The sequence below is a fragment of the Salmo trutta genome, chromosome 4 (genome assembly GCF_901001165.1).
Source record: "Salmo trutta chromosome 4, fSalTru1.1, whole genome shotgun sequence".
Lineage (NCBI taxonomy): Eukaryota > Metazoa > Chordata > Actinopteri > Salmoniformes > Salmonidae > Salmo > Salmo trutta.
The window spans coordinates 33024760-33050979 of record NC_042960.1 but is presented as its reverse complement, the minus strand read 5'-3'; the positions used below and the strand labels follow the sequence as shown (position 1 = coordinate 33050979).

Sequence of the window (26220 nt, the reverse complement as noted above, 5' to 3'; positions counted from 1 at the left end):
TCAATGCGTAGGTTTATCTCCAATGTATTCACGTCCTACCATACCTTTGTCTGTACATTATACCTTGAAGCTATTTTATCGCCCCCAGAAACCTGCACCTTTCACTCTCTATTCCGGACGTCATTAATGACCAATTCTCATAACTTTTAGCCGTACCCTTATCCTACTCCTCCTCTGTTCCTCTGGTGATGTAGAGGTGAATCCAGGCCCTGCAGTGCCTAGCTCCACTTCTATTCCCCAGCCGCTCTCTTTTGATGACTTCTGTAACCGTAATAGCCTTGGTTTCATGCATGTTAACATTAGAAGCCTCCTCCCTAAGTTTGTTTTATTCACTGCTTTAGCACACTCTGCCAACCCGGATGTCCTAGCCGTGTCTGAATCCTGGCTTAAGAAGTCCACCAAAAACTCTGAAATCTTCATCCCTAACTACAACATTTTCAGACAAGATAGAACGACCAAAGGGGGCGATGTTGCAATCTACTGCAGAGATAGCCTGCAGAGTTCTGTCCTGCTATCCAGGTCTGTACCCAAACAATTTGAACTTCTACTTTTAAAAATCCATCTCTCTAAAAACAAGTCTCTCACTGTTGCCGCCTGCTATAGACCACCCTCTGCCCCCAGCTGTGCTCTGGACACGATATGTGAACTGATTGCCCCCCATCTATCTTCAGAGCTCGTGCTGCTAGGTGACCTAAACTGGGACATGCTTAACACCCCAGACATCCTACAATCTAAGCTTGATTCCCTCAATCTCACACAAATTATTAATGAACCTACCAGGTACCACCCCAAAGCCGTAAACACGGGCACACTCATAGATATCATCCTAACCAACTTGCCCTCTAAATACACCTCTGCTGTTTTCAACCAAGATCTCAGCGATCACTGCCTCATTGCCTGCATCCGTAATGGGTCAGCGGTCAAACGACCTCCACGCATCACTGTCAAACGCTCCCTGAAACATTTCAGTGAGCAAGCCTTTCTAATCGACCTGGCCCGGGTATCCTGGAAGGATATTGACCTCATCCCATCAGTAGAGGATGCCTGGTTATTTAAAAAAATGCCTTCCTCACCATCTTAAATAAGCATGCCCCATTCAAGAAATTTAGAACCAGGAACAGATATAGCCCTTGGTTCTCTCCAGACCTGACTGCCCTTAACCAACACAAAAACATCCTGTGGCGTTCTGCATTAGCATCGAACAGCCCCCGTGATATGCAACTTTTCAGGGAAGTTAGAAACCAATATACACAGGCAGTTAGAAAAGCCAAGGCTAGCTTTTTCAAGCAGAAATTTGCTTTCTGCAAAACAAACTCAAAAAAGTTCTGGGACATTGTAAAGTCCATGGAGAATAAGAACACCTCCTCCCAGCTGCCCACTGCACTGAGGATAGGAAACTCTGTCACCTCTGATAAATCCACTGTAATTGAGAATTTTCAATAAGCATTTTTCTACGGGTGGCCATGCTTTCCACCTGGCTACCCCTACCGCGGTCAACAGCACTGCACCCCCCCACAGTTACTCGCCCAAGCCTTCCCCATTTCTCCTTCTCCCAAATCCAGTCAGCTGATGTTCTGAAAGAGCTGCAAAATCTAGACCCCTACAAATCAGCCAGGCTAGACAATCTGGACCCTTTCTTTCTAAAATGATCTGCCGAAATTGTTGCAACCCCTATTACTAGCCTGTTCAACCTCTCTTTTGTGTCGCCTGAGATTCCAAAAGATTGGAAAGCAGCTCCTGTCATCCCCCTCTTCAAAGGAGGGGACACTCTTGACCCAAACTGCTACAGACCTATATCTATCCTACCCTGGCTTTCTAAGGTCTTCGAAAGCCAAGTCAACAAACAGATTACCGACCATTTCGAATCCCACCGCACCTTCTCCGCTATGCAATCTGGTTTCAGAGTTGGTCATGGGTGCACCTCAGCCATACTCAAGGTCCTAAACAATATCGTAACCGCCATCGATAAGAAACAATACTGTGCTGCCGTATTCATTGACCTGGCCAAGGCTTTCGACTCTGTCAATCACCACATCCTCATCGGCAGACTCAATAGCCTTGGTTTCTCAAATGATTGCCTCGCCTGGTTCAATGTGTCAAATCGGACGGCCTGTTGTCCGGGCCTCTGGTAGTCTCTATGGGGGTGCCACAGGGTTCAATTCTTGGGCCAACTCTTTTCTCTGTGTACATCAATGATGTCGCTCTTGCAGCTGGTGAGTCTCTGATCCACCTCTACGCAGACGACACCATTCTGTATACTTCTGGCCCTTCTTTGGACACTGTGTTAACAACCCTCCAGACGAGCTTCAATGCCATACAACTCTCCTTCCGTGGCCTCCAACTGCTCTTAAATACAAGTAAAACTAAATGCATGCTCTTCAACCGATCGCTGCCTGCACCTGCCCGCCCCTCCAGCATCACTACTCTGGATGATTCTGACTTAAAATATGTGGACAACTACAAATACCTAGGTGTCTGCTTAGACTGTAAGCTCTTCTTCCAGACTCACATCAAACATCTCCAATCCAAAGTTAAATCTAGAATCGGCTTCCTATTTTGCAACAAAGCATCCTTCACTCATGCTGCCAAACATACCCTCGTAAAACTGACCATACTACCGATCCTCGACTTCGGCGATGTCATTTACAAAATAGCCTCCAATACCCTACTCAGCAAACTGGATGCAGTCTATCACAGTGTCATCCGTTTTGTCACCAAAGCCCCATATACTACCCACCACTGCAACCTGTACGCTCTCGTTGGCTGGCCCTCGCTTCATACTCGCCGCCAAACCCACTGGCTCCAGGTCATCTACAAGACCCTGCTAGGTAAAGTCCACCCTTATCTCCGCTCACTGGTCACCATAGCAGCACCCACCTGTAGCATGCACTCCAGCAGGTATATCTCTCTGGTCACCCCCAAAGCCAATTCCTCCTTTGGCCATCTCTCCTTCCAGTTCTCTGCTGCCAATGACTGGAACGAACTACAAAAATCTCTGAAACTGGAAACACTTATCTCCCTCACTAGCTTTAAGCACCAGCTGTCAGAGAAGCTCACAGATCACTGCACCTGTACATAGCCCATCTATAATTTAGCCCATACAATTATCCCTTCCCCTACTGTATTTATTTATTTATTTATTTTGCTCCTTTGCACCCCATTATTTCTATTTCTACTTTGCACTTTCTTCCACTGCAAATCTACCATTCCAGTGTTTTACTTGCTATATTGTATTTACTTTGCCACCATGGCCTTTTTTGCCTTTACCTCCCTTATCTCACATCATTTGCTCACATTGTATATGGACTTATTTTTCTACTGTATTATTGACTGTATGTTTGTTTTACTCCATGTGTAACTCTGTTGTTGTATGTGTCAAACTGCTTTGCTTTATCTTGGCCAGGTCGCAATTATAAATGAGAACTTGTTCTCAACTAGCCTATCTGGTTAAATAAAGGTGAAATAAATTAATACAAATTCCCGGTGTATCTGTTTACAACCTGATCTCTGGACAGAACACAGGTAATAGAGCAGGGGCCGTTTCTCTATCTCATCTCTGCTGTCTCATCTCTGCTGTCTCATCTCTGCTGTCTCATCTCTGCTGTCTCATCTCTGCTGTCTCATCTCTGCTGTCCCATCTCTGCTGTCCCATCTCTGCTGTCTCATCTCTGCCACTCATTTCCCTCTGGGAAAATAAAGTTGAAACTGGAACTTGAAACAATCTAATCTCTGACAGGTAATAGGACAGGTGCACGATATGCTCCCAACAGAGCAAAACATTTGAACCTGACTAAAACAACACCGTGTAGGAACAGACGTTTAGATCAGGATGATATGTTTTTATGATTGGTTCGGTTTGCTTGTTTTACCATTTTATAGCGCTATATGACAGAAGTTTATGATAGAATACTGAGCATTATCAGTAGCTCAATTAGCATGCTACAGACTGTAATATCACACATCTAAAATAGTGTGGCTTTAATGATATCAGTGTTTTAGTTGTCTTACCTCAGGTCCTGGTGGGCCGGGAGGTCCCTGCGGTCCGATGTCACCCATCTTACCCTGTCAAACAGAGAGACATGAAAACATGAACACAAACAGTGGAAACATCAAAACATTTTTTTTTTACCTTTACTTAACGAATGCCATCTTTCTCTCTTCTTGTCTTTCACTCTCACACACAGACACCCACACATGCATAATGTATATTTTGCACAAAAACAACATGAGGCATATAAAAGCTTGGCACTCAAAATATCGGTTTCTCTGTAGTAAGTCTTCACCATCACTCTATTTGACAGTTGCCAATGTTTCTGAGAAGGAAGGCACGGTGTGTATTGTTTTGTCAAATATTAATATAGTTTTTCTGTGATGCCACAGTGACCAATGGTGTGTGATTGCGGCCCGCAATTCGGGGCGTTCCTGCATGTGGGTATTCCTGAATCGGCAGTAACGCCCCCTCCCCTCGAGCATCCGATTTGTTCCTGCATGTGGCTTGTGTTTATGTGCCACTTTTGATATTCTGTGATTTAAAATGTGGGTAAAAAGGGAAATACAAGTATTATTAGAGTTTTTTTGGTTTGGTGTTTATTTGTTTTGTCAGAACAAATATTCATATGGTCTTGCTCTGATGCCACAGTGGCTGACTGACTGGCGTCTGCAGCCCAAGTGGATATGCCAGGGAGGGCAAACACTTGCTCAGGCAGATGTGAAGCATACACGTAAATGGACAGCTTCAGCTTTAAAATATGGGAGCGTCTTTGCGGTATATTCACTTAATACTATGCCAAACTGTGCAGGGTTTAGCTTTCTGTCTAAAAATACTAATTCGGTGTTAAAAAAATAAAAAAAAACCTATGCTAGGACTATAGAACATACTCCCTTGTTGACTGTAATCGACTCATGCAGGACCCAACAGATGGTCTAAATATGTTGCGTGAATTTGTCATATTAGTTTTCAGGCAGAGAGTTTGAGTTTCGGACCGTTATATGGTCTGTTTGGAACAAAGTGCAAGTCGCTAAAAGGTACAGGGTGTTTACTGGGGTCGTTACATTAATTATGTGACGCACACACACACACACACACACACACACACACACACACACACACACACACACACACACACACACACACACACACACACACACACACACACACACACTACGTACAGGTGGGCCTGTTTTCCCAAGGAGTCCAGGAGGTCCAGGTAAGCCAGCAGCACCCTGGGGGCACAAACAAACACACAACACTTGTTTATGCTCCTATTCTCTCCATCACTCATTATCTGACTCCCTCTCTTTTACTTTTTTTCTCTGTGTGTGTGTGTGTGTGTGTGTGTGTGTGTGTGTGTGTGTGTGTGTGTGTGTGTGTGTGTGATAGACAATGTGAGAGGGACCTGAGGTTGTTAATTCTACATCACACTTCTGACAGGCAGCACTGGGCTTTATCTTCACTGTGTGTGTGTGTATCGCAAGGGACCCAGCATAGTTTAAAATCAATAAACATATTCAGACGGATGGGAAACCTACCTTGTCACCTTGGTAACCAATCTTTCCTGGTTCCCCCCTTAGTCCAGGTTCACCCTGAATGTTACAGCATCACACAGAGATATAATACAAACAACCTGCTCCTCAGAGAACAGTGTTAACAACACAGGGAGGGACACACTGCTTCCCCATCCATGTTCAGGTGTCTATCTAACCCATCCTATAGGAGATACATCCTACCAAAGTCAAGCAGCAACTAAGATCAAGAGTTTGATCGATGAACTGTATAATCATTAGAAAGGGGAAACAATCATAGTCAGGGGTACAACAGACCCAGAACGGGGAAAAGACATCTAAAAAACACATCTCTATTTCTCAAGTTTATACTGTACTGAGATGTACACTCTTAGAAAAAAGGGTTTGCAAAGGGTTATTCGGCTGTCCCCATAGGATAACCCTTTTTGCTTCTAGGTAGAACCCTTTCGGGTTTCATGTAGAACTCTCTGTGGAAAGGGTTCTACACGGAACCCAAAAGGGTTCTACCTGGAACCAAAAGGGTTCTACCTGGAACCAAAACGTTTTACTTAAAGGGTTCTCCTATGGAGACAGCCGAATAACTCTTTTAGGCTCTAGGTTCTTTCTGTACTGCATATCAAATCCTCATTCCTCTCTTCTGTTACTCCCATCTCATTCCCTTCACTATGTACTTGAATGTAAAACACACTCTCCTCATCCACACACTGGGATAGATCATTCACAATAATATAAATATTTAGATCACCTTATCACCTTTCAATCCAGGCAGCCCTGCATTTCCAGTCAGGCCCTAATAGAGAGAGGGAACAGGAGAGGAGGGAGTCCTCAGTGGCAGCCATTTTGAGAAAGGGAACCGAGGAAGATACAGAGACCGATATACGTAGATGCAGAGAGACTGACTGGAAAAACGGAAGAGAACGAAAAAGAGAGGAGAGGTTGGGTAGTTACCATAGTTCCCACTATGCCAGTCAGTCCTCGCTGTCCCTCAGGTCCTGGGTCTCCCTGTGGAGAGAAGGGGGAGTAGGGTAAGATACCGCACGCATGCGCGCACACACACAAACACACACACACTTCATCAAGTATACAGTATGTATTATACTGGCTCAGATTTACGGCACAAGACAATGAAGGACATGTTTCACAAGAAACATCCAATACATTCGTTCCCCACTCGCAGCCCATTATTTTGACACATGCGGTTACCGCCTGGGACCTAAACACTACATTCCTGTGAGTCAACGCCTATGATGACTTCCAAGCTGTGCCTGTGCTGACAAAGCGTCTGTTCAGAGTTGGGCCGTCCACACGTGCGGACACATGACTGGAACATAGCGCATGCAGAACTGTAACATCACATCTAATCAGCTGTGACATGGACATGGTAGGAGTGATCAGACACTGTGCTGCTGGAAAAGGGTCTGAATGATTGTTCTAATCATTGTAATTACATGGGCCGAGGGCGTGGGACCGAGGGCCAGCTCTGTAAGTGATTCTATGCGTTCCAGGCCTACTGGCCTACCAGCGTGGCTCTGTTTCCCAATACTGTGCTTTGAGGGGATTGTCACCAGACCTGGAGAGAAGTGCAGCTCCAGCAACACAGGAGGGACTGATAAAGTACGAGCACAAACACAGATACAGCTCCCTTCATCAGAGCCAGCCTGTACACTTGGACAGATACCTTTGCTTCCTCCTACTTTTAACCTATACAAAAGATTCTGCCAGCCGCTGTCACGGAAACCAGTAAGACTTCTTCACATTCTAAAACGTGAGAAGTACCGTGGTAAATTAGGATTTATGAAGACTTCAGAGAACAGAAACCAGTAAGGCTTCTTCACATTCTAAAACGTGAGAAGTACCGTGGTAAATTAGGATTTATGAAGACCTCAGAGAACAGGTACTATAAGAGCAGCTGAGAATTAATAAGTGAATGCAGTTGAAAAACATGGAGTGGTTTTGTAAATAATCAGTTGTATGCATGGAGACTTTAGTGGAAGAGGTAAGAGCAGCTGAGGATGAATAACTGAAAGCAGTTGTCCTTTGTTCTAATTTTATTTGACCTTTATTTAGCTAGGCAAGTCAGTTAAGAACAAATTCTTATTTACAATGACAGACTACCCCAGCCAACGCTGGGCCAATTGTGCACCGCCCAATCACAGCCAGATGGGATGCAGCCTGGATTTGAACCAGGTGGTGCAGTGACACCTCTTGCACTGAGATGCAGTGTCTTGCACCACTTGGGAGCCCCTAATGCAGGGGTGAAATCAGTCGGGGTCTCAACTTACTGTTGAGAGTTAAAATAATAGAATACACAAGGTGCAATTTCGAAATTTGGTAGTGCATCAGCAGTCACTCAATTAGCCCATTTCAGCAAACATTTTTTAGATTGGTAAGATAGTCAAGCGGCCAGCTATCTTGTAGTAAGCATGGTTGAATTGCCGAACGGAGTGGGGCCCATTGATCATCAGTTATCATATTGAAAACTGCAAACATTGACCTCCACCCCATGGCAAAATTAGTATAATTGCATGAAACTCGTTATAAAATCGCAAAATCTTTTCTCCGCCCCATGGAAAAATGGAATGTAGAATTGGGGGTATGGATGTGGGTACACAGACCCATGAGCCACTGCGGCCCCTCATGATGAGTTCCGTTTTTTTGTGAAGCTTCACAAAACTGCCTTGGCAACGGTTGAGGAAACTCCATCCGGCGAGCATCCAGCGCCCCTCAAAGATCTTAATGCGATGTCATTAAGGACATGTGGCTTAAAAGCAGAGGTCCATCTGGTCTCAATATGACTTTGTGTTTGATGCTCAGCCTCCCTGGGTAATGGCACGGCGGGATGAAGACAAATCGCACGCACTTCATAAAGAACGCTTTCAACTGAGGGCATATGAAAGTTACGGGCTGAGAACAGACAATTGGTGTAAGGCGATACCCCACCACTCTCCTTTCAGGGCCAACCAATTGATCCAGTGAATCAAACTTCAATTTCCCACACACAGCAACAATACGGGGGAACGACAGATAAGATGGACACCACCTGCTGCCTGCGAGAGGGTTCAATCTCTCTCCCTCTCTCTCTCCCTTTCTCCCACCCTCCCTCTCCCCCTCCCCACATGAGAAACCAATGATTTAGAGAAACTTCAGGAAAACCACATTGGTGAATTCCTTCTATTCCTTTAAAACAATCGAACACAACGCCACTGTAACAGAGGATCATATATGTTACGCACATCAGACCTATGGAATGTGTACCATTAAATTATATGTGTGCGTGTTGGCCCCATTAGAGTGTGTACATTTAAGAGTTTATTACGCTTTGGCTCTGAATGCAAAGCTTCACACACCACTCTCTCTCTCTCTTTTTCCTGGAGAGAAACGTCAATGGAAGAAAAGGTAAAACCCTTTTTCCTATTTTGTTTTATATGTGTGGTTTAAAATAGACAGATTGGGTTTGGGTCAAACATGCAGCACAAGCCCAATCAGAGATTCCCATTCCACCGTCATTTGGGAAGGGAACTCAGGCATTCACATATACAGTATGTAAACAGAGTGATGAGCATCAGTGCAGAAAGCCATTCAACCACAGTACTGGTTGTGTTCTGGGGTTTTGTTTAATGACAAGACACACAAATCCCAACCACCCAGAAATAACAATGATGGATAGGAGACGACTTAACCCAACCACACAATACAACCCAGTCTGTCAGTCAAAATGGCAAACACCAAGCAGATCTGATCCATCATGGCTGTACTGTGGGAACATGCTATAGGATCTAAGCGCGTCGAGGCTCACTGCCACGACTTTGTTTATAACGAAGCTCTCCGGAATTGGGTCACGATGCTTCAAGGAAAAAGTAGAGGGGGAAAAAAAATTGAAGCAACAATATGAGTTTTGGAGGACAGAAGGAGAGGAGTAGGGAATAGTGGTGGAGAGGGGCTCGGGCCTGCATGTCTGTCTCCTGCATAAGGACGGCAGGGGTGACAGTGTGGGCTAGAGAGATAGATGTGGATCAATCAGCAGAGGAGGTGCCACCAATTTGTTTGACATGTGAATTTGAAAGACTTCCTCACGGGGCGGGGTTGGGGCGGGGGCAGAGTGACATGAGGAATCAGTCGCCACACTAGTTGGGTTTCCTCTCACATAACAAATGCCTGGAAGACATGGGATTCTAATTCCAGCATGATGGAAGTGTCCCGGGTTCGTAGAGTTGGGATGGGTTGAATTGGGATCTGCTGTGGGACCGCCTCTCCTCTGGGGCCAAATGTCTGACGTGACAGAGCCCTGTATACTGTAGGCAGCCATTCATGTAGACCCACTTCGGTCTCACTTTAAACAAACCACTACTTGTAAAGACTTGACAAAGCATTCGTAAAGTCTTTGTGAGCCCCACACAGATGCTTTTCAGACAGGGAGACATCGTGGATGTAGAGCTGCTGTTCAAAATGATCATGTTTGAGTACGATTTCATGTAAAGTACCTGCACTTACAATAACGTTGTATTGAATTGACAATACATTAGTGACTGTAAAACATAACATGGCCTATAAATATGTGAGCACAGTATGTAACAACATGAACAGAATTGATCCAATTGGCAACTTTACCAGCCAGCGATTCAGTTTAACAAATCGAGACCTGTCATCATGTGTCCTTTCCTGGGTTATACATTACACTTCAATACTTCATCCTAAATGTATGTACTTTACATGAACTATTTCTCAAAGATGATAACTCATCAACAGTTTTTGTCATAGACATACAGTACACCAGGAATAGAAAATTCAAGAGAATCTGTGTGATATTGAATAGCAATAAGAGCAGGATGATCTATATCCTACAAATGTAGCCTCAACTTTTTGTCACGGCTGGAATAGAGCTGGCTGCGTTTCCCTGGTAGGCCTAACCTCCAGTAGCCTGATCTGACCATGTCCATGCTATGTCCTGTCCAGAGAACAGCTTGATTTGTGGGGATGGGTCAGAGCCCTCCATCTGAGTCAGATCAAATTCCTGGGGTACGTAAGTCGTGCTGCCTGGCTGCCATCTTGTGTCACTAGTTCAGGCAAGTCAGACTCTGTGTGGATCTTGGCGTGGCAGTTGAGTTACGGTTGAGTTAAGGTGTAGCGGTTGAGTTATGGCCGGATGCCGTGGCAATGGTTGAGGAATCTCCATCCCTCTGAGCACCTCTCGTGGTGACCCCGTAAATCTGTCTGATGGAGAGAGAGGGTTCCCAACCTCCCAACCTCCCATGCTCCGGCCAACACAGCTTTCCCGGGGAGGCCAGGGTCAGGGACCAAACCTCACTTCACCTCAGCAGCCCCGTGGGGAGGAATGGGTTATGGAGGTCATGGGGGTATGAGGGATGGGGTACGGGCTAGGTCATGGGTGGAGGTAATACAGTATCTATCATTACGTGCAACACTATACTGTTTATATGGCCTGGATGGACACTTTGACATGTTTTGATGCCTTAAAATGGCATGGGAGTATGTAAGAGCTGCTATGGATTTCTTTCACTCATCCCACTCTCTCTCCCTCTCAGGAGACAGCACTAGGACAGGCTCTCTAACCCCCCCTGCCTCCCTCTCTCCCTCTCTCCATCTCTCTCTCTCTCTCCAGCTTTAAATAATGTGCAGCTTATAGCAGGCCTGAGCAACTCCAGTCATCTGTGGTCTGATTGGTGTCACACTTTTGCCCTAGCCCCAGCTAACACAGCTGACTCCAATAATCAAGTAATCATGATCTTCAGTTAAAAATGCAATTAGTTTAAATCAGGTGTGTTTGCTAGAGATGGGGGGAAAAGTGTGACACCAATCAGGCCCCTGAGGACTGGAATTGCCCAAGCCTGTGAAGGCTTCGTAAGCCCTCATAAATCCTTTATAAACACTACATACATGTGTTACAAATCATCTACAACCGTATGTCATGCTTTAAAGGGTTCATAAATGTGGCATTAAAGTGTGACATAACCACCAATGTCAAATGTGTCATAACCCACTACGTCAAATATGACATAATTCTGTGCTTTATAAAGGGTGACATAAGCACCGTTTAATAAAGGCCTTATAAATCATATTAAATTGAGGCTTCACAAAGCATTTATAACCCTGTCATGCATCTTGGTAGAGCATTGCAACCCCAGGATATTGGTTCGATTCCCGGGACCACCCATACATAAATGTATTCACGAATAACTGTACTGTAAGTCACTTTGGATAAAATTATATTATATTTTACGAAATCATTTCTTGGATGGCCCAAACTCTTGGGTGCATAGTCAGTTTTGGACCTGACCTCAACTTACCCCAAAATGATGTGAAGCAGGATGACACACACACTAAAGTACCAAAACATTTTGGTAGGGACATTTAAAATCTGTTATATTTTATTGCCTAATTCTGTTTCTCCCCCCCCCAAATTCTGTTTTCTTGGTTTTGTTTTTCCAGGTTTCGGATTTCCTGGTTTACCTACCCCAGATTCTTTACACTATTTTAAATAGATAAACAACAAAATTTGATTTTCTGTGTTCACAGTAATGCTTAAATCACATCAGGTGATGACTTTTAAGGTCTGGGAAAAATCTAAGAACATTTTTGTGTGTAGCTGCCCTTTAATTCAGTGAGCATGCCCTGTACTGTTCTTTGGTTAGCAGGTTTTCTGTAGTAAGCGCACATGTGATGTGATTCAGCCGCCAATGGAATGGGTGGACTAAAAGGCCAGCAAAACTCTGTATTATTCAGAGCCCCTTGAAATGACAGCATATATACATTCTACAGACCCTACAGAGTATTCCCTACAATACTTTTACTGTGGCACCGAGAATAGTTCTTGCTCTAAGTAAATATGTTTTACATACAGTTGAAGTCGGAAGTTTACATACACTTAGGTTGGAGTCATTACCACCACTCCACAAATATCTTGTTACCAAACCATAGTTTTGGCAAGTCGGTTAGGACATCTAATTTGTGCATGACACAAGTCATTTTTCCAACAATTGTTTACAGACAGATTATTTCACTTATAATTCACTGAATCACAATTCCAGTGGGTCAGAAGTTTACATACACTAAGTTGACTGTGCCTTTAAACAGCTTGGAAAATTCACGAAAATTATGTCATGACTTTAGAAGCTTCTGATAGGCTGATTGACATCATTTGAGTCAATTAGAGGTGCACCTGTGGATGTATTTCAAGGCCTACCTTCAAACTCTTGACATCATGGGAAAATCTAAAGAAATCAGGCAAGACCTCAGAAAAAACACTCTAGACCTCCACAAGTCTGGTTCATCCTTGGGAGCAATTTCCAAACGCCTGAAGGTACCATGTTCATCTGTACAAACAATAGTACGCAAGTATAAACACCATGGGGCCAGCCATCATACCGCTCAGGAAGGAGACGCGTTCTGTCTCCTAGAGATGAACATACTTTGGTGCGAAAATTGCAAATCAATCCCAGAACAACAGCAAAGGACCTTGAGAAAATGCTGGAGGAAACCGGTACAAAAATATCTATATCCACAGTAAAACGAGTCCTATATCAACATAACCTGACATATCCTGAAAGGCTGCTCAGCAAGGAAGAAGCCACTGCTCCAAAACCGCCATAAAAAAAGCCAGACTACGGTTTGCAACTGCACATGGGGACAAAGATCGTACTTTTTGGAGAAATGTCCTCTGGTCTGATGAAACAAAAATAGAACTGTTTGGCCATAATGACCATCGTTATGTTTGGAGGAAAAAGGGGGAGGCTTGCAAGCCGAAGAACACCATCCCAACCGTGAAGCACGGGGGTGGCAGCCACCCCCGTGGGGTGCTTTAGTGCAGGACGGACTGGTGAACTTCACAAAATAGATGGCATCATGAGGAAAGAAAATGATGTGGATATATTGAAGCAACATCTCAAGACATCATTCAGGAAGTTAAAGCTTGGTCACAAATGGGTCTTCCAAATGGACAATGACCCCAAGCATACTTCCAAAGTTGTGGCAAAATGGCTAAAGGACAACAAAGTCAAGGTATTGGAGTGGCCATCACAAAGCCCTGACCTCAATCCTACAGAAAATTTGTGGGCAGAGCTGAAAAAGTGTGTGCGAGCAAGGAGGCCTACAAACCTGACTTACACCAGCTCTGTCAGGAGGAATGGGCCAAAATTCACCCAACTTATTGCGGGAAGCTTGTGGAAGGCTACCGGAAGAGTTTTACCCAAGTTAAACAATTTAAAGGGAACTTATTGTGGGAAGCTTGTGGAAGGAATTTTTACTAGGATGTTTTTACTAAATGTCAGGAATTGTGAAAAACGGATTTTAAATGTATTTGGCCAAGGTGTATGTAAACTTCTGACTTCAACTCTATATTCAGTTATTTGCATTGGGGGCATTTATTTGAGATTGGAATATGTTTCAAAATCCACATTTAATGCAAATGTCAATTAAATATGAATCATTGTTAATGTTTAGACAATTATTTGTATATATCATTAATAGTTATTGACACATTTAAGTGGGGCACATTAATTTGAAAATGTTCGGAATTCCGTGTCCCGGAAGTACTTTTTTAGTGTTGCTGACGAGATGCTGATCATGTGATGAGTTTGTAAATCAAATGCCCATTTGTGCTGACACTGAACAGCGAAAAACAAATAAGTTAACCTATTGTCATTTAAATTTGTTTGTAGTTTGTAGTAGTTAAGTGTTTAGTTAGATTATATACTGTAGCTACCTCAATGGTTATTTCAGATAATTTCAGTGACTTCACAACAATTGCTAGCTAGCCTAAATGTAGTTAGCAGGCTCAGCTAAATACAAATCCCCCTAGATACAGCCATGTCTCATAGTCACGTCTCACGTCTCATAGTCACATTTGAGAATGCTGATTATTACACACAGCTATGCCACATTTATGAACCCTTTATAAAACATGACATACGGTTAACAATGCTTTGTAACACTTATGTAGTGCTTCTGAAGGCATTATGAAGGAGCCTTTATAAGCTGAACGTAATTTAAAGTGGGACCTATTTTGGTCACTTTGCTCGCTCTCCCGCTTTCTCTATCTACTTCTCTGTCTCTCTCACTCGCTCATTCTCTCTGTCTCTCTCTCCCTCACTCAGCTCAGGGCTTGACAGGCCGCCATGTCTTTAAAGTTAATCAAATATTGGTAATCCACCTTTGGCAGGGCAGTCATGACCTGCAGAGCACAGCACTAAGCGCTTCACAGTAGGCAGGGTGAGGAATATATTGTTACCATTCAAAACAAATTACCTTGGTTGGAGTATTGGCACTACCTCTCCGAGAAACGACTGGTACTAGTTAGAGATTCCCATTTATCAGAGCAAGTCAGAGCAGATTCCCCATTCATCAGAATTTTTACTCTTCCAGTATACAAAGCAGTTATCCAAAAACATTTAATCTACAGACAAATGGGCTTGATTTGGGCTTGATGTGGATATAATACACTGTACAGATCTGGATCTTCATTTTTAGCCAGTTTTCTACAGCAGGAAAATAATCCTGCAGCAAGAAGAAATGTGAATTATTATGTGGATTATAATTAATGGACATTTTTGTAGAGGCTGATGCATTTTTCTTTAGGGAAAATCCAGTCTGATATTTCAAAGTGGAAACTACAAACTTTAGAAGGCGTTTTAAAACTCAAATACGACGCACGTTTGTATTTCCTGCTTTGCAGGACAATTCTGAGCAACAAGTGATCAAATTAAGATCCTACATCTGCATGAGAGAAGTACTGTAGAGAGGAATCAACAGCATCAGACCCTACTAAATCCCAACATCTTCCCCAAACTGCATCAAAATCAAACATATCAGAATGAATGAATGATGAAATGAACGAATGCACACCACATTCAAAGTGGGTGCTAAGTTACTACTGTAGTAAACGTCAACCTCTACGACATAAAGATAAAAACGTTAGACCTTGACCAGAACACAACAGATGAATAAAGATATTAATCAAATGTATTTATAGAGCTCTTTTTAGAACAGCAGCTGTCACATAGTGCTTATACAGAAATCGAGCCTAAAGCCCCAGAGAGCAAGCAATGCCAATGTAGAGGCACGGTGGCTAGGAAAAACTCCCTAGAAAGGTCATGTTGTGTAATACTCACCCTCAGACCAGGGAAGCCACCCATGCCAGTCCCACCAACAGGCCCCTATAGGACACCACAGGAACATCATGAGTACAGGGTAGCAATGGACACACATGTGAACATAAACACACACATGCACCCAGGCACACACACACAGACGTACACACACGCTCGGGCCACACACGCTCGGGCCACACACATTTTCTCCAAATGACAATATCACGCAGTCTGGCACACCCAGATACAACTAATCATAACACAAACCATGTTGTGCTATGAACCACACTCTCTTCTTTGTTGCTTCTCAGTCTACATACATTAAACAGTGCTTTTACAAAACTTTTTAAATCAATAAAAAAAACAGGCTTAGAACAATCAGAAGAGGGGAAACATCCAATTTGCTAATCTGCAGCACACTTTGCCAGCTCTATAAAGAGATTCCCTGTACCTGCTGTTCTGTTGGAATCTGCCCAACACAGACAGCCCGGCGAAATTGTAACGGATTGCAGATCATCTCAACACATTGAGCTCTAAAATGTTACTGACTGCTGGGCCTGGGTTGAGCTCATTCATCCAGAGCTATAGACGTAGAGAAACAGTACAGAGAGTGTGTTCTAATCTAAACCATACGGTTGAGTCAACCCTGGCGTTTCTGAGGCCAAAAGAGAACAATTGCTCTGTCTATATACTGTACATGGCATAACTCAGCTCAGCAAAGCTAATCTCCTAAAAGTCATAGAGCAGGGCACAAGACATAGGGCAGGGGTGCACCACATTGTTCCTGGAGTGTGAGTTTTTTGCTAGAGACTGAATAGAGTATACAAACTTGGCAACTGGAAACAGGCCAACGGGCAAAGGGTACTCGAGCATCGGCTCTCGGACCAATAGGCTCTGAGACAGCTTCTACTCCCAAGCCATAAGACTGCTAAATAATCAGACTGCTAAATAACCAGACTGCTAAATAGTCAATTAATGGTACCCAAACTATCTTGCACTGACCATACGCACACTAGACTATATATACACACCATATACACACACTCACTCACACACACCACATTGACACTCCCAAATACATTCACAAACACCACATACACACACACACACACACACACACAACACAAACACACATACATACACATTACACAAACACACTTACACACTTTTACACTCATCATTTGCTGCTGCTACTCTGTTCTTTAGGTGTACTCGTATTATTATCCATCCTGATGCCTAGTAACTTTACCCTGCTGTCACGTACTATCTACCTCAGATAGCTCATACCGCTGCACATGGATCGGGTACTTGTGTATCTTATTTTATTCCTCGTGTGTTACTATTTTACTTTTAATTTCTATTATTATTTTTAGACCCAGCATCATTGGGAAAGGCTTGTAAGCAAGCTTTTTACGGTAAAGTCTACACCCGTTTACATTCGGCGCATGTGACAAATTTGATTTGATTTAAAGGGATAGTGTTAGATTTTGGCAACAATTTACACAGAGTCAGATGAACTCATGGATGCCATTTCTATGTCTCTGCGTGCAGTTTGAAGGAAATTGCTAAGTAACGTTAGCTCAGCGACTGGGATGTGCCTGTAGACTTCCAGTCATTGTGCTAACGCTAGTTAGCAATGGCTCGCGAAACTACCTCCGACTTGCTTCAAATGCACGCAGAGACATCAAAATGGTATCTACGAGTTCATCTGGCTCTGGGTAAGTAGAAAAGGGGCTTAATTGCCAAAATCTCGGACTATCCCTTTAAGAGGAGGGACGTAGATCTTACCTCGTCGCCATCAGGACCAGGAGGACCCCTTTCACCAACATCTCCAACAACTCCCTGCACACAAAAGAACGACAAAAGTTTTAATTTACACAATTTTGGCAGTTCAGTTAGGAGTTAAGGGGCTCCTTTAGATATTCAGATGCTCCTGGGTATAATCTCTTCATTGTGGGCCTATCAGATGGCACAGTGCAAAGGGCGCTGGCCCTCCTTGCCTGTCTACACCTGCCTATTTGCATATGGTGGGATGTTCTGATGTTCTCCATTCTCTCCTCTGTGTTCCAGAACTTCCAGCTCAGAGTGTTCCATCCCCAGCGTTCCAGTTCCAGAGAGAGAGAGAGAGAGAGAAAGAGGCTTTGATAACCCCTCTCCACTCACTCACAGACAGATGCTGGTGTGCCTGGTCTGGGCCATCGGCCCACTCGGTATCCCAGCTGGCCACAGCATAGAGAAGCTGTCAGATGCCTTGCTCACTGACACTTGTGTTTTTATTGCGTTTTTTTGCTATGTCATGCCTTTGGTTACTCTATCTCTGTATGTGAGACACTGTTTTCCTATGCCAACCTGACTGGCACTGGGAGAGACTCACTCAAATGCCAAGTTGAATGCCAAGGTATGCATATCCTCATGATGTTGGCATCCTGTCCATAGGTTGTTTTTATATCACGAGTAATCTATTTTTGGCTGTGTGTGAATTGTTACTTTTGGCACTGAATATGCCGAGTGCATTTGCACATTAGCAATGAACACTCACAGAATACAGATGAAGGCAAGCTTTGGCTTTAAAATTCCTTAGGGCTTCCTGTGTTGAGGGTAAATTATTACTTCTGTGGGAATAGCAGATGTACACCATTATGGGTTGTATAACACTTCTTTCTGACCTCTATTTTTCCCACCTCATCTCCTCTCCTCTACACTCTCCTTATCCTATCCACTCTTCTCATCTCCCCGTTCGACCCTCTTGATAGTGCATGACGTTTTCCACAAACTGGACCACCACAGTTATTGACAGAGGATGTATGCGGACCATTCACTTTTTTACCCCCTGTCCAGGAATATCACTGGTTTCAAAGCTGTGTGGTGTTGTGTAATCCGTTACCTGTTTTCCTTTGGGACCGGTCTTCCCAACAGGACCGGGAATACCCTGGGAAAAAAAACACAAGGAAACTCTCAGATGAGGAAAGTTGACTGCCGTTTGCTGTGTAATTCATCTATGACAAAATCATAGTCAAGACCTCCCTCACAGAATGAATCATCCAGGTTTTTTTTACTAGACATTACTGCCAGGCTAAGAGAGCAAGCTGAGTTATTAAGGGATCATAAACACTGTACTACGGTCCAGGGGACTTACGATTTATTGCATGACGAAGGAGCATATTTTCCACTGATACAACATGGCATTGCATTGTGGTAAATTGAGTTATTAGACATTTTATTGTCCTTATCAGAAGTCCCTGAGGAGAGATCACTGTAGCTGCTTTGTTAGTATCAGCAAACATCTATAAATAAAACCATACAATGAAACAGGGCTAACCACATATTTTCCTGTTGCTTAATAGCTCCGAAATAGATGAAATGCAACATGAATTGCCTTTGGTTAGATCCGAGTTTACTGATATTGACGACCCTCGTCCTGTCCATGTCTACATGGAAGGTTCAAGAGGAGTACAACTGATAGGATGAGTTAGCCAGTAGACTTGGTTATATCCTACACCTATTGCAAACAAAGAGGACAATGTCTCCTACCTGACAGACACTTAATTAGGTGCACATGCTGCATAAATCAAGGTGACACTTACTCTCTCCCCTTCCTGCCCGGCTGAACCAGCTATACCAGGAGGCCCAATGAAACCCTGAAAACCAAAGCACACATACAGTACATCTGAACCAGTTTGTAACACTTTGCCTGGAGGTATAATGCAAAGTAAGACTTGTCATGAGCGTGTACGACCACGTAATAAAGTCTTAAAACCACCATCAACATCTAAGGAAGACATCATTTGGACAGATTGTACAGAACAACATATCTTTATGTTGTCTACTGATGGATAAGACAGCGGGGCATTACTGAAATGAAGATTCATCAGTCACCCTCAGACAATGGAAGTTGAACAGGCATGCTGTTGGACCCACAGTACAGTATACGCATAGAGATAAATCATCATATCTCTCTGATGGTATAGTACATACATTTCTAACCTGTACCCCCGCACATTGACTCGGTACCGGTACCCTCTGTATATAGCTTCGTTATTGTTATTTCATTGCGTTACTTTTGATTCAATTTTTTTACTTTCGTTTATTTAGTAAATACATTCTTAACTCTATTTTTTTTAACCGCATTGTTGGTTAAGCGCTTGCAAGTAAGCATTTCACAGTAAGGTCTACACCTGTTGTATTCGGCACATGTGACAAATACAATTTGATTTGATACAGATAAACCACTGTGACATCTAGCAGACTGTTGAATACCTGAACAGGTTTATCTTAAGCCCATCAAAGCAATAGTGTCTCTGAACTCACTGAGTTCTGGGAATCCTGCGTGTCAGGTATGTAAACGTATGTAGCGGTCTTGATTGTAGCCAGATCAGAGATCAGTGATGATGATATACCCCTACTCTAGTGCTGGCATGTTCACATATGTCATATATATATATATATATATATATATATATATATATATATATATATATATATTATTTTTTTTTCATCCCTGACCCGTCCCTTTTGGTAGGCCGTCATTGTACATAAGAATTTGTTCTTAACTGACTTGCCTAGATAAATAAAGGTTAAATACAAAAATGTAAAAATGCATGGCTAGGGAAGCAGGTCAACTGGTCCTGTATCCACGCTGCTCACTAGAAAAGTTACATCTATGGAAAAAACTGTCTTAGCTGACAGGCTAAGAGCCAAATAGAAACGTTTCAAGTGGCCAATTATCCATGCTCGATTGAAAAGTAACATGCGGTGCAACCTTAAAAAATATGTTTCTTAGCTGACAGGCTAAGAGCTGCTGACCACCCGAGAGAAGAAAAGTTACATGCGGCCATTTTTCCACTTTTCCAAGTAACTAGCGGTGCATCTTTCAAAACATTTACATTCATAATTACTCATCCCTCTTTGCTGACAGGCTACGATCTGCTGACCACTTCAGAGAGAGGAGATCAGGCATGTCCATATTTCATCAGTATGGAACATAATACTCATCTGGCGATAGCAAATAACGCCTCATCACCATTACCTCACAAATCACCACTAAAATGAGAGGGAAATATGGAAGGCAAGCTTTCGCTTTTATCCTGACTAGCTAAAAGGGAGAGGAGTGGACACTTGAAGACGCAGAGTCTCGTCCAGTGTGGGGGACAGGAGACTTCTATAATAAGAGCAGACAGCAGTGTGGGATAGTGGCGGACTGGTGGCTTATCTGCTATGTTTTGGTTTCTTCCTTCACTTAAACATAATACAACATGGATTGCAAGTCTCTCTCTCTCTCTCTCTCTCTCTCTCTCTCTCTCTCTATTCTTCAGCAATGGAAAACTACTAGAGATGTCCTCAAACTCATTGAGCCCTGTAGTTTTCCCTAATAGGCTGATATGTCATTCTGTCTCTGACATCATGTTGGCATAAACAAAAATGACAAACTGAGGGACTCTCCTTATACCTTTTTTTAAAACTTTTAATTTACCTACCTCTTCATACCCTCCTCCCAACCTTTCTATCTATGCTCCAGCCCATGCTCTTTTCCCTCCCTCTGTTCTCTAGCGGAGGGAGAGCACGCCTGTGCTTCCTGGGGAAAGGAATGAGCTGCTCTCGCAACAGAGCAGAAGCTCGACTGAGCGAAAACAGATCCCAGACCTGCTCCCAGAGGAATCTGCTGCAGTGGGAGCCAGCACCTTGTTAACACAATACAGGCCCTCTAATAGATCAGCCGTTCCCGGTGGAGCAGACAGGTAATCCCTTCAGGAAATTAACTATTCCTTCTAATAGAGCCGAGTAAAGTGGAGGGGAGGGTAGTAGGGAGCTGTACTTACACGTACACCTTTAGGACCTGGGTTACCTTCTGGCCCAGCCAAACCCTGCAACAAAGGAGAGCAGCATCACACAATACAGTGAAGAGAGACTGTCTGCTACACAATACACTTCCACACATAAAACACTAAATTGTACATTTTAGACATGTAGGGAATGAATAATTTGATTGCATAGACTAATTGTTTAAGGAGTAAAAAGGAATGAGGAAACATGCCAGTCATACTCTCAGCTACATTACACTTCCTTGTTATCATTGTTGTGCACAAACGTTTAGTTCAAAGATTCGTCGTCTATTATACTTATACAACACCTTTCTTCAAAATAATTGTTATTCAATATATAGTTGAAATCAAAATGATAAGGAGTCAAGTGTTAGCTATTTGAATAAAAATTTCAAGCAAAAAGGTCACTAGTTGACAGTTTTTTTCACTAAAGAGAATGAGGAGTATGTCACTACTGTAGTTTGGGGAGAGACAGGTGGACATGATGTGCATTTTTGAGTACAGCAATATGATAGCACACAGGAAGTGATGTGGAACTCTGTGCAATGTAATCAAGCCGAGAGGACGGATGGAGGAATCTGGAGCATATTCACTGCACCTGCCTGCCAGGGTAACCTGCATCCCCAGTCACTCCTGGGAGTCCCGGTATGCCCTGCAGAGGGGGGGGGGGGGGGAGAAAGAGACAAAGAGAGAGAGAGATGGAGAGAGAGAAAAGAGAGGGATGAAAGAAGATAAACATTGGCCCTCGCCAATGCTGCCAACTCAGGAATAAAACAGGCACTGTTTGCCCTCACCCATCCCCCTCCCCTCCTCTGTGCTTCCAGTAAGACAGTGAGTACAGCCAGACTGTAGCAGAACACACACACTCTCTCTCTCTCTCTGGCTCCTCCCCTTCCAGTTCCAGCCTGAACAATCACCTTGGGGCACAGAGTGGCACCTGGTGCTGAAGTCATCTCAACACCTTCATTTACTTTGTAAGTGTGCTGCGTGAGTGCACGCAACGTTTTAGGACATTTGTGTGGAAAGGGGAAACATGTTAATTGTTAGCTTCTTGAGTGGCTGAGGGATTGGTGACAATACAGAGACAGCTGAAGAGTGACTATACCAAATGACTTCCAGGCTACAGCTGCCTGACTCTTTCTCTCTCTCTGTGTGTGTGTGTGTGTGTGTGTGTCATGCTCTAGCCCAAAAATGGTCCATAATGAGATCAGTGACCTAGTCTTTTTCTAAAATAAAAAGGGACAAGTTTGACCCAATGAACACTAACGACTCACCTGTTCTCCAGGCTGTCCTTGTGGCCCTGGATAGCCCTTAGGACCCTGCAGGTAGAGAAAGAAAACATCTTAAATGAGACTGAGAGGAGAATATCACCTGCTCTCTCTTATGGCTCAGCTCAGTTGCCTACATAGTACATACACCATAGTCATACATCATTTACACACACGCGCACACACACACACACACACACACACGTCAGCTCAGACAGAGCCAGCTCAGAGATGTGCCCAGCTCATGAGCTCCATCAGCAGCAGAATTTAATTAAGAATGGAATAATGAATGTGTTTACACAACAAATGTTAATGCATCGTATCGCATCGAACCAAATTAAATCGATTTGTTCTCTAGTGAAACTGAATCGCACCGAATCATTTCAAACTGAAACTGATTTTTCCTGTAACTAAAACAGATTTTTCCTGAGCCCATGTGTCTAGATACATGTCAAATCGTCTTGAAAGGGAAAGATGCACATCCCTAACACCTAATGCAGACTAGGCATCTACTGTACCACTATCAGATTGGTTCTGAATTCCCAATACAGGGCCCCTGACTGACTGAGTTCTTGGCTGTGTGCTTAGGGTTGTTGTCCTGTTGGAAGGGAGAACCTTTGCCCCAGTCTGAGGATCTCCTTGTACTTTGCTCCATTCATCTTTCCCTCGATCCTGACTAGTCTCCCAGTCTCCACTGCTGAATAAAATCCCCCCAGCATGATGCTGCCTCCACCAGGCTTCACCGTAGAGATGGTGCCAGGTTTCCTCCAGACGTGATGCTTGGCATTCAGGCCAAATAGTTAAATCTTGGTTTCATCAGACCAGAGAATCTTGTTTCTCATGGTCTGAGTCCTTTAGGTGCCTTTTAGAAAACTCAAAGAGGGCATTCATGTCCCCTTTACTGAGGAGTGGCTTCCATCTGGCCACTCTACCATAAAGGCCTGATTGGTTGAGTGCTGCAGAGATGGTTGTCCTTCTGGAAGGTTCTCCAATCTCCACAGAGGAACTCTGGAGCTCTGTCAGAGTGACCATCGGATTCTTGGTCACCTCCCTGACCAAGGCCCTTCTTCCCGAATTGCTCAGTTTGGCCGGGCGGCCAGCTCTAGGAAGAGTCTTGGGGACCTTCAATGCTGTAGATTTTTTTTTGTTAGCCTTCCCCAGCTCTACAGACAATTTCTATGACCTCATGGCTTGGCTCTGACATGCACTGTCAACTGTGGGACCTTATATAGACAGGATGTGTGCCTTTCCAAATAATGTCCAATCAATTGAATTTACCACAGGTGGACTCCAATCAAGTTGTAGAAACATCTCAAGGATGATCAATGGAAACAGGATGCACCTGAGCTCAATTTCGAGTCTCATAGCAAAGGGTCTGAATACTTACGTAAATCCTTTTTTTTTTTTTTTTAATACATTTGCAAAACATTTTAATAAACTGTTTTCGCTTTGTCATTACGGAGTATTGTGTGTAGATTGAGGAAAAACATTTATTTAATAAATTATAGAATAAGGCTGTAACGTAACAAAATGTGGAAAACGTCAAGGGGTCTGAATTCTTCCCGAAAGCACTGTATATTCATGAGCTCACCTTGACTGACAGCTCTTTGAAAAGCTTATGTCAAACAACTTGGATGCAATGAGCAGTATTGCAGTAAAATCATCTTTAGCAAATTTGGTGATACCCAAAGTATGGATGTTACATTTGATACCGGAGCTCCGAGGTATGCGTCAAAATCTTTAAGCAGTTTGCTTCAAAGCAGTGTACCGATGGCTGTACCACTTTATCAGTAGGACATGATCAATGAAGTCCGAAGCTTTGTTTCGTCGAACAACCACCTGATTGTTTTGGTATTGGTTTGGTAGAAGACAAAAAGGTTACTCCGCGCATGCGCTACAGCGTGTGGGACATAATCTTTCATCATTTGGTTGCTCTAAATTATTTTGACCAGCAGGTGCCACTAGTGTACACTTATGTTCAAAGCCTCGGCTAATGAACCTATTTTCAACCCAATTGGCTGGAAAGCGTCAACGCTTCAGGGAGCTTTGTTCCGCATCACTAACACAAAGCAACTTGAATATTGAAATTGCATCAATGATGTCTCTTGTGATGCACAGCAGCACTGACAGATGTGTTGACTTGACAGCTGCATCTGAGTTTTGAACACCCCTTTTCCCCCTTTTGTTCTATGCTGGCTGAAGACCTAAGTAGTCAGTAACTACGGTAGCTAACACCAGACACAGATGAAAGCATATAGTATCTTAGCCATTGATGAATAGGGTAAACTTGTAATTATATTTTCTGACACCCTACAGTCAAATTTTGGCACCAGTAGAGTAGCTATCTAGCTATATAAACCACGCCCCTCTGCAAACACGCCTTCTCCAATGTTGGTTCCAAGGCGGTATTTATTTAAATTAGGTAAGAGAATATCATGTTACTATTGGTGTATTAAAATGAGCGTTAAGGGGATGCCACCTTGTCCCCTTAATAAGGAACCCAAGTGTTTGACACAGGAGAGGGGGACCAGTAACTTTATGATCAAACTTTATCAATGGAGAAGTAACAGTCATTTTTCATACTTTGGTCTTCATACTTAGATCTGGTTTACTTCAAATATCATCACATTTCATAAAGACAGTCATACAAGGACAAACATTTCACAATTTTACCATGACTAGCTAGAAAACAGATGTCCAATGAAATAACAGTTGATGCTATACTGACATCACTTTAATGTGAGGCCAGTCGAATGTACTGTATAATTAAGTGAATATGCTTAGTCAGTAATCCTTGATTCGAAGGGTTGGATATTTTCCCGTATTTTACAAATGTTCCAACCCGAGAACAAATCACTTTACTCCCAGGTAACCCAGTATTTCCTGCCAAAACAGGAACTGTCCTTCAAAAGCATATAAAGCATATAAATAGGTCTGTCTGTATTTGATTAAAGCTTTGATCAGAAATTCAAGCCTGATGATATCTGAGCCTGATGATATCTGATACCTGAACCTGATGAAACCTGAGCCTGATGAGACATACATGAAATACATTTCATGAGCCCTACATGAAATACTTTTTAGAATAAGGCTGTAACATAACATGGACAAATTCAAGGGGTCTGAATACTTTACGAAGGCACTGCATGATATAGGTTTATAGGCTACTGCACATTACGCACGACAGACAAACCCCCCCAAAAACATAGATGTAGATATATATGCTCTCTTGGCTAAATAAATGAAACAAGCTCCAGTAGGCTAATCTTTTTGAGTGTGAACTGTATTACTGTACCGTAATGTATTATACTGTATTATATGGAATGGAATTACGCACCTCGTTCAAACCATGATAAAGCTAAGAGAACATGCGATTCTGGTGCAGCACCTGCAGCCTACAAAGTTACATGTGTAACGTGTACGCTAGGAGTCGGGAAGCAAGTACAGGGAGTGAATTTAATAATAAATGAAACATGGAACAAAACAAGAAACACGAGTAGCGTACAG

General features: G+C 43.1%; 1 protein-coding gene across 2 annotated transcripts in view; it reads right to left on the bottom strand.

Annotated features, from left to right (window-relative positions):
• LOC115192252 (collagen alpha-1(XXIV) chain) overlaps positions 1-26220 on the bottom strand; it is a 183011-nt gene that overhangs the window by 90070 nt on the left and 66721 nt on the right. For both annotated transcript variants that reach the window (XM_029750545.1, XM_029750544.1), the window contains exons 9-20: positions 22720-22764; positions 22044-22097; positions 21443-21487; positions 19211-19264; positions 18511-18555; positions 17415-17468; positions 15648-15692; positions 6472-6525; positions 6269-6313; positions 5530-5583; positions 5170-5223; positions 4009-4062 (exon numbers count right to left, since the gene is read on the bottom strand). In XM_029750545.1, coding sequence (XP_029606405.1) covers positions 4009-4062; positions 5170-5223; positions 5530-5583; positions 6269-6313; positions 6472-6525; positions 15648-15692; positions 17415-17468; positions 18511-18555; positions 19211-19264; positions 21443-21487; positions 22044-22097; positions 22720-22764 — 603 coding nt within the window. The remainder of the gene's footprint in view (positions 1-4008; positions 4063-5169; positions 5224-5529; positions 5584-6268; positions 6314-6471; positions 6526-15647; positions 15693-17414; positions 17469-18510; positions 18556-19210; positions 19265-21442; positions 21488-22043; positions 22098-22719; positions 22765-26220) is intronic.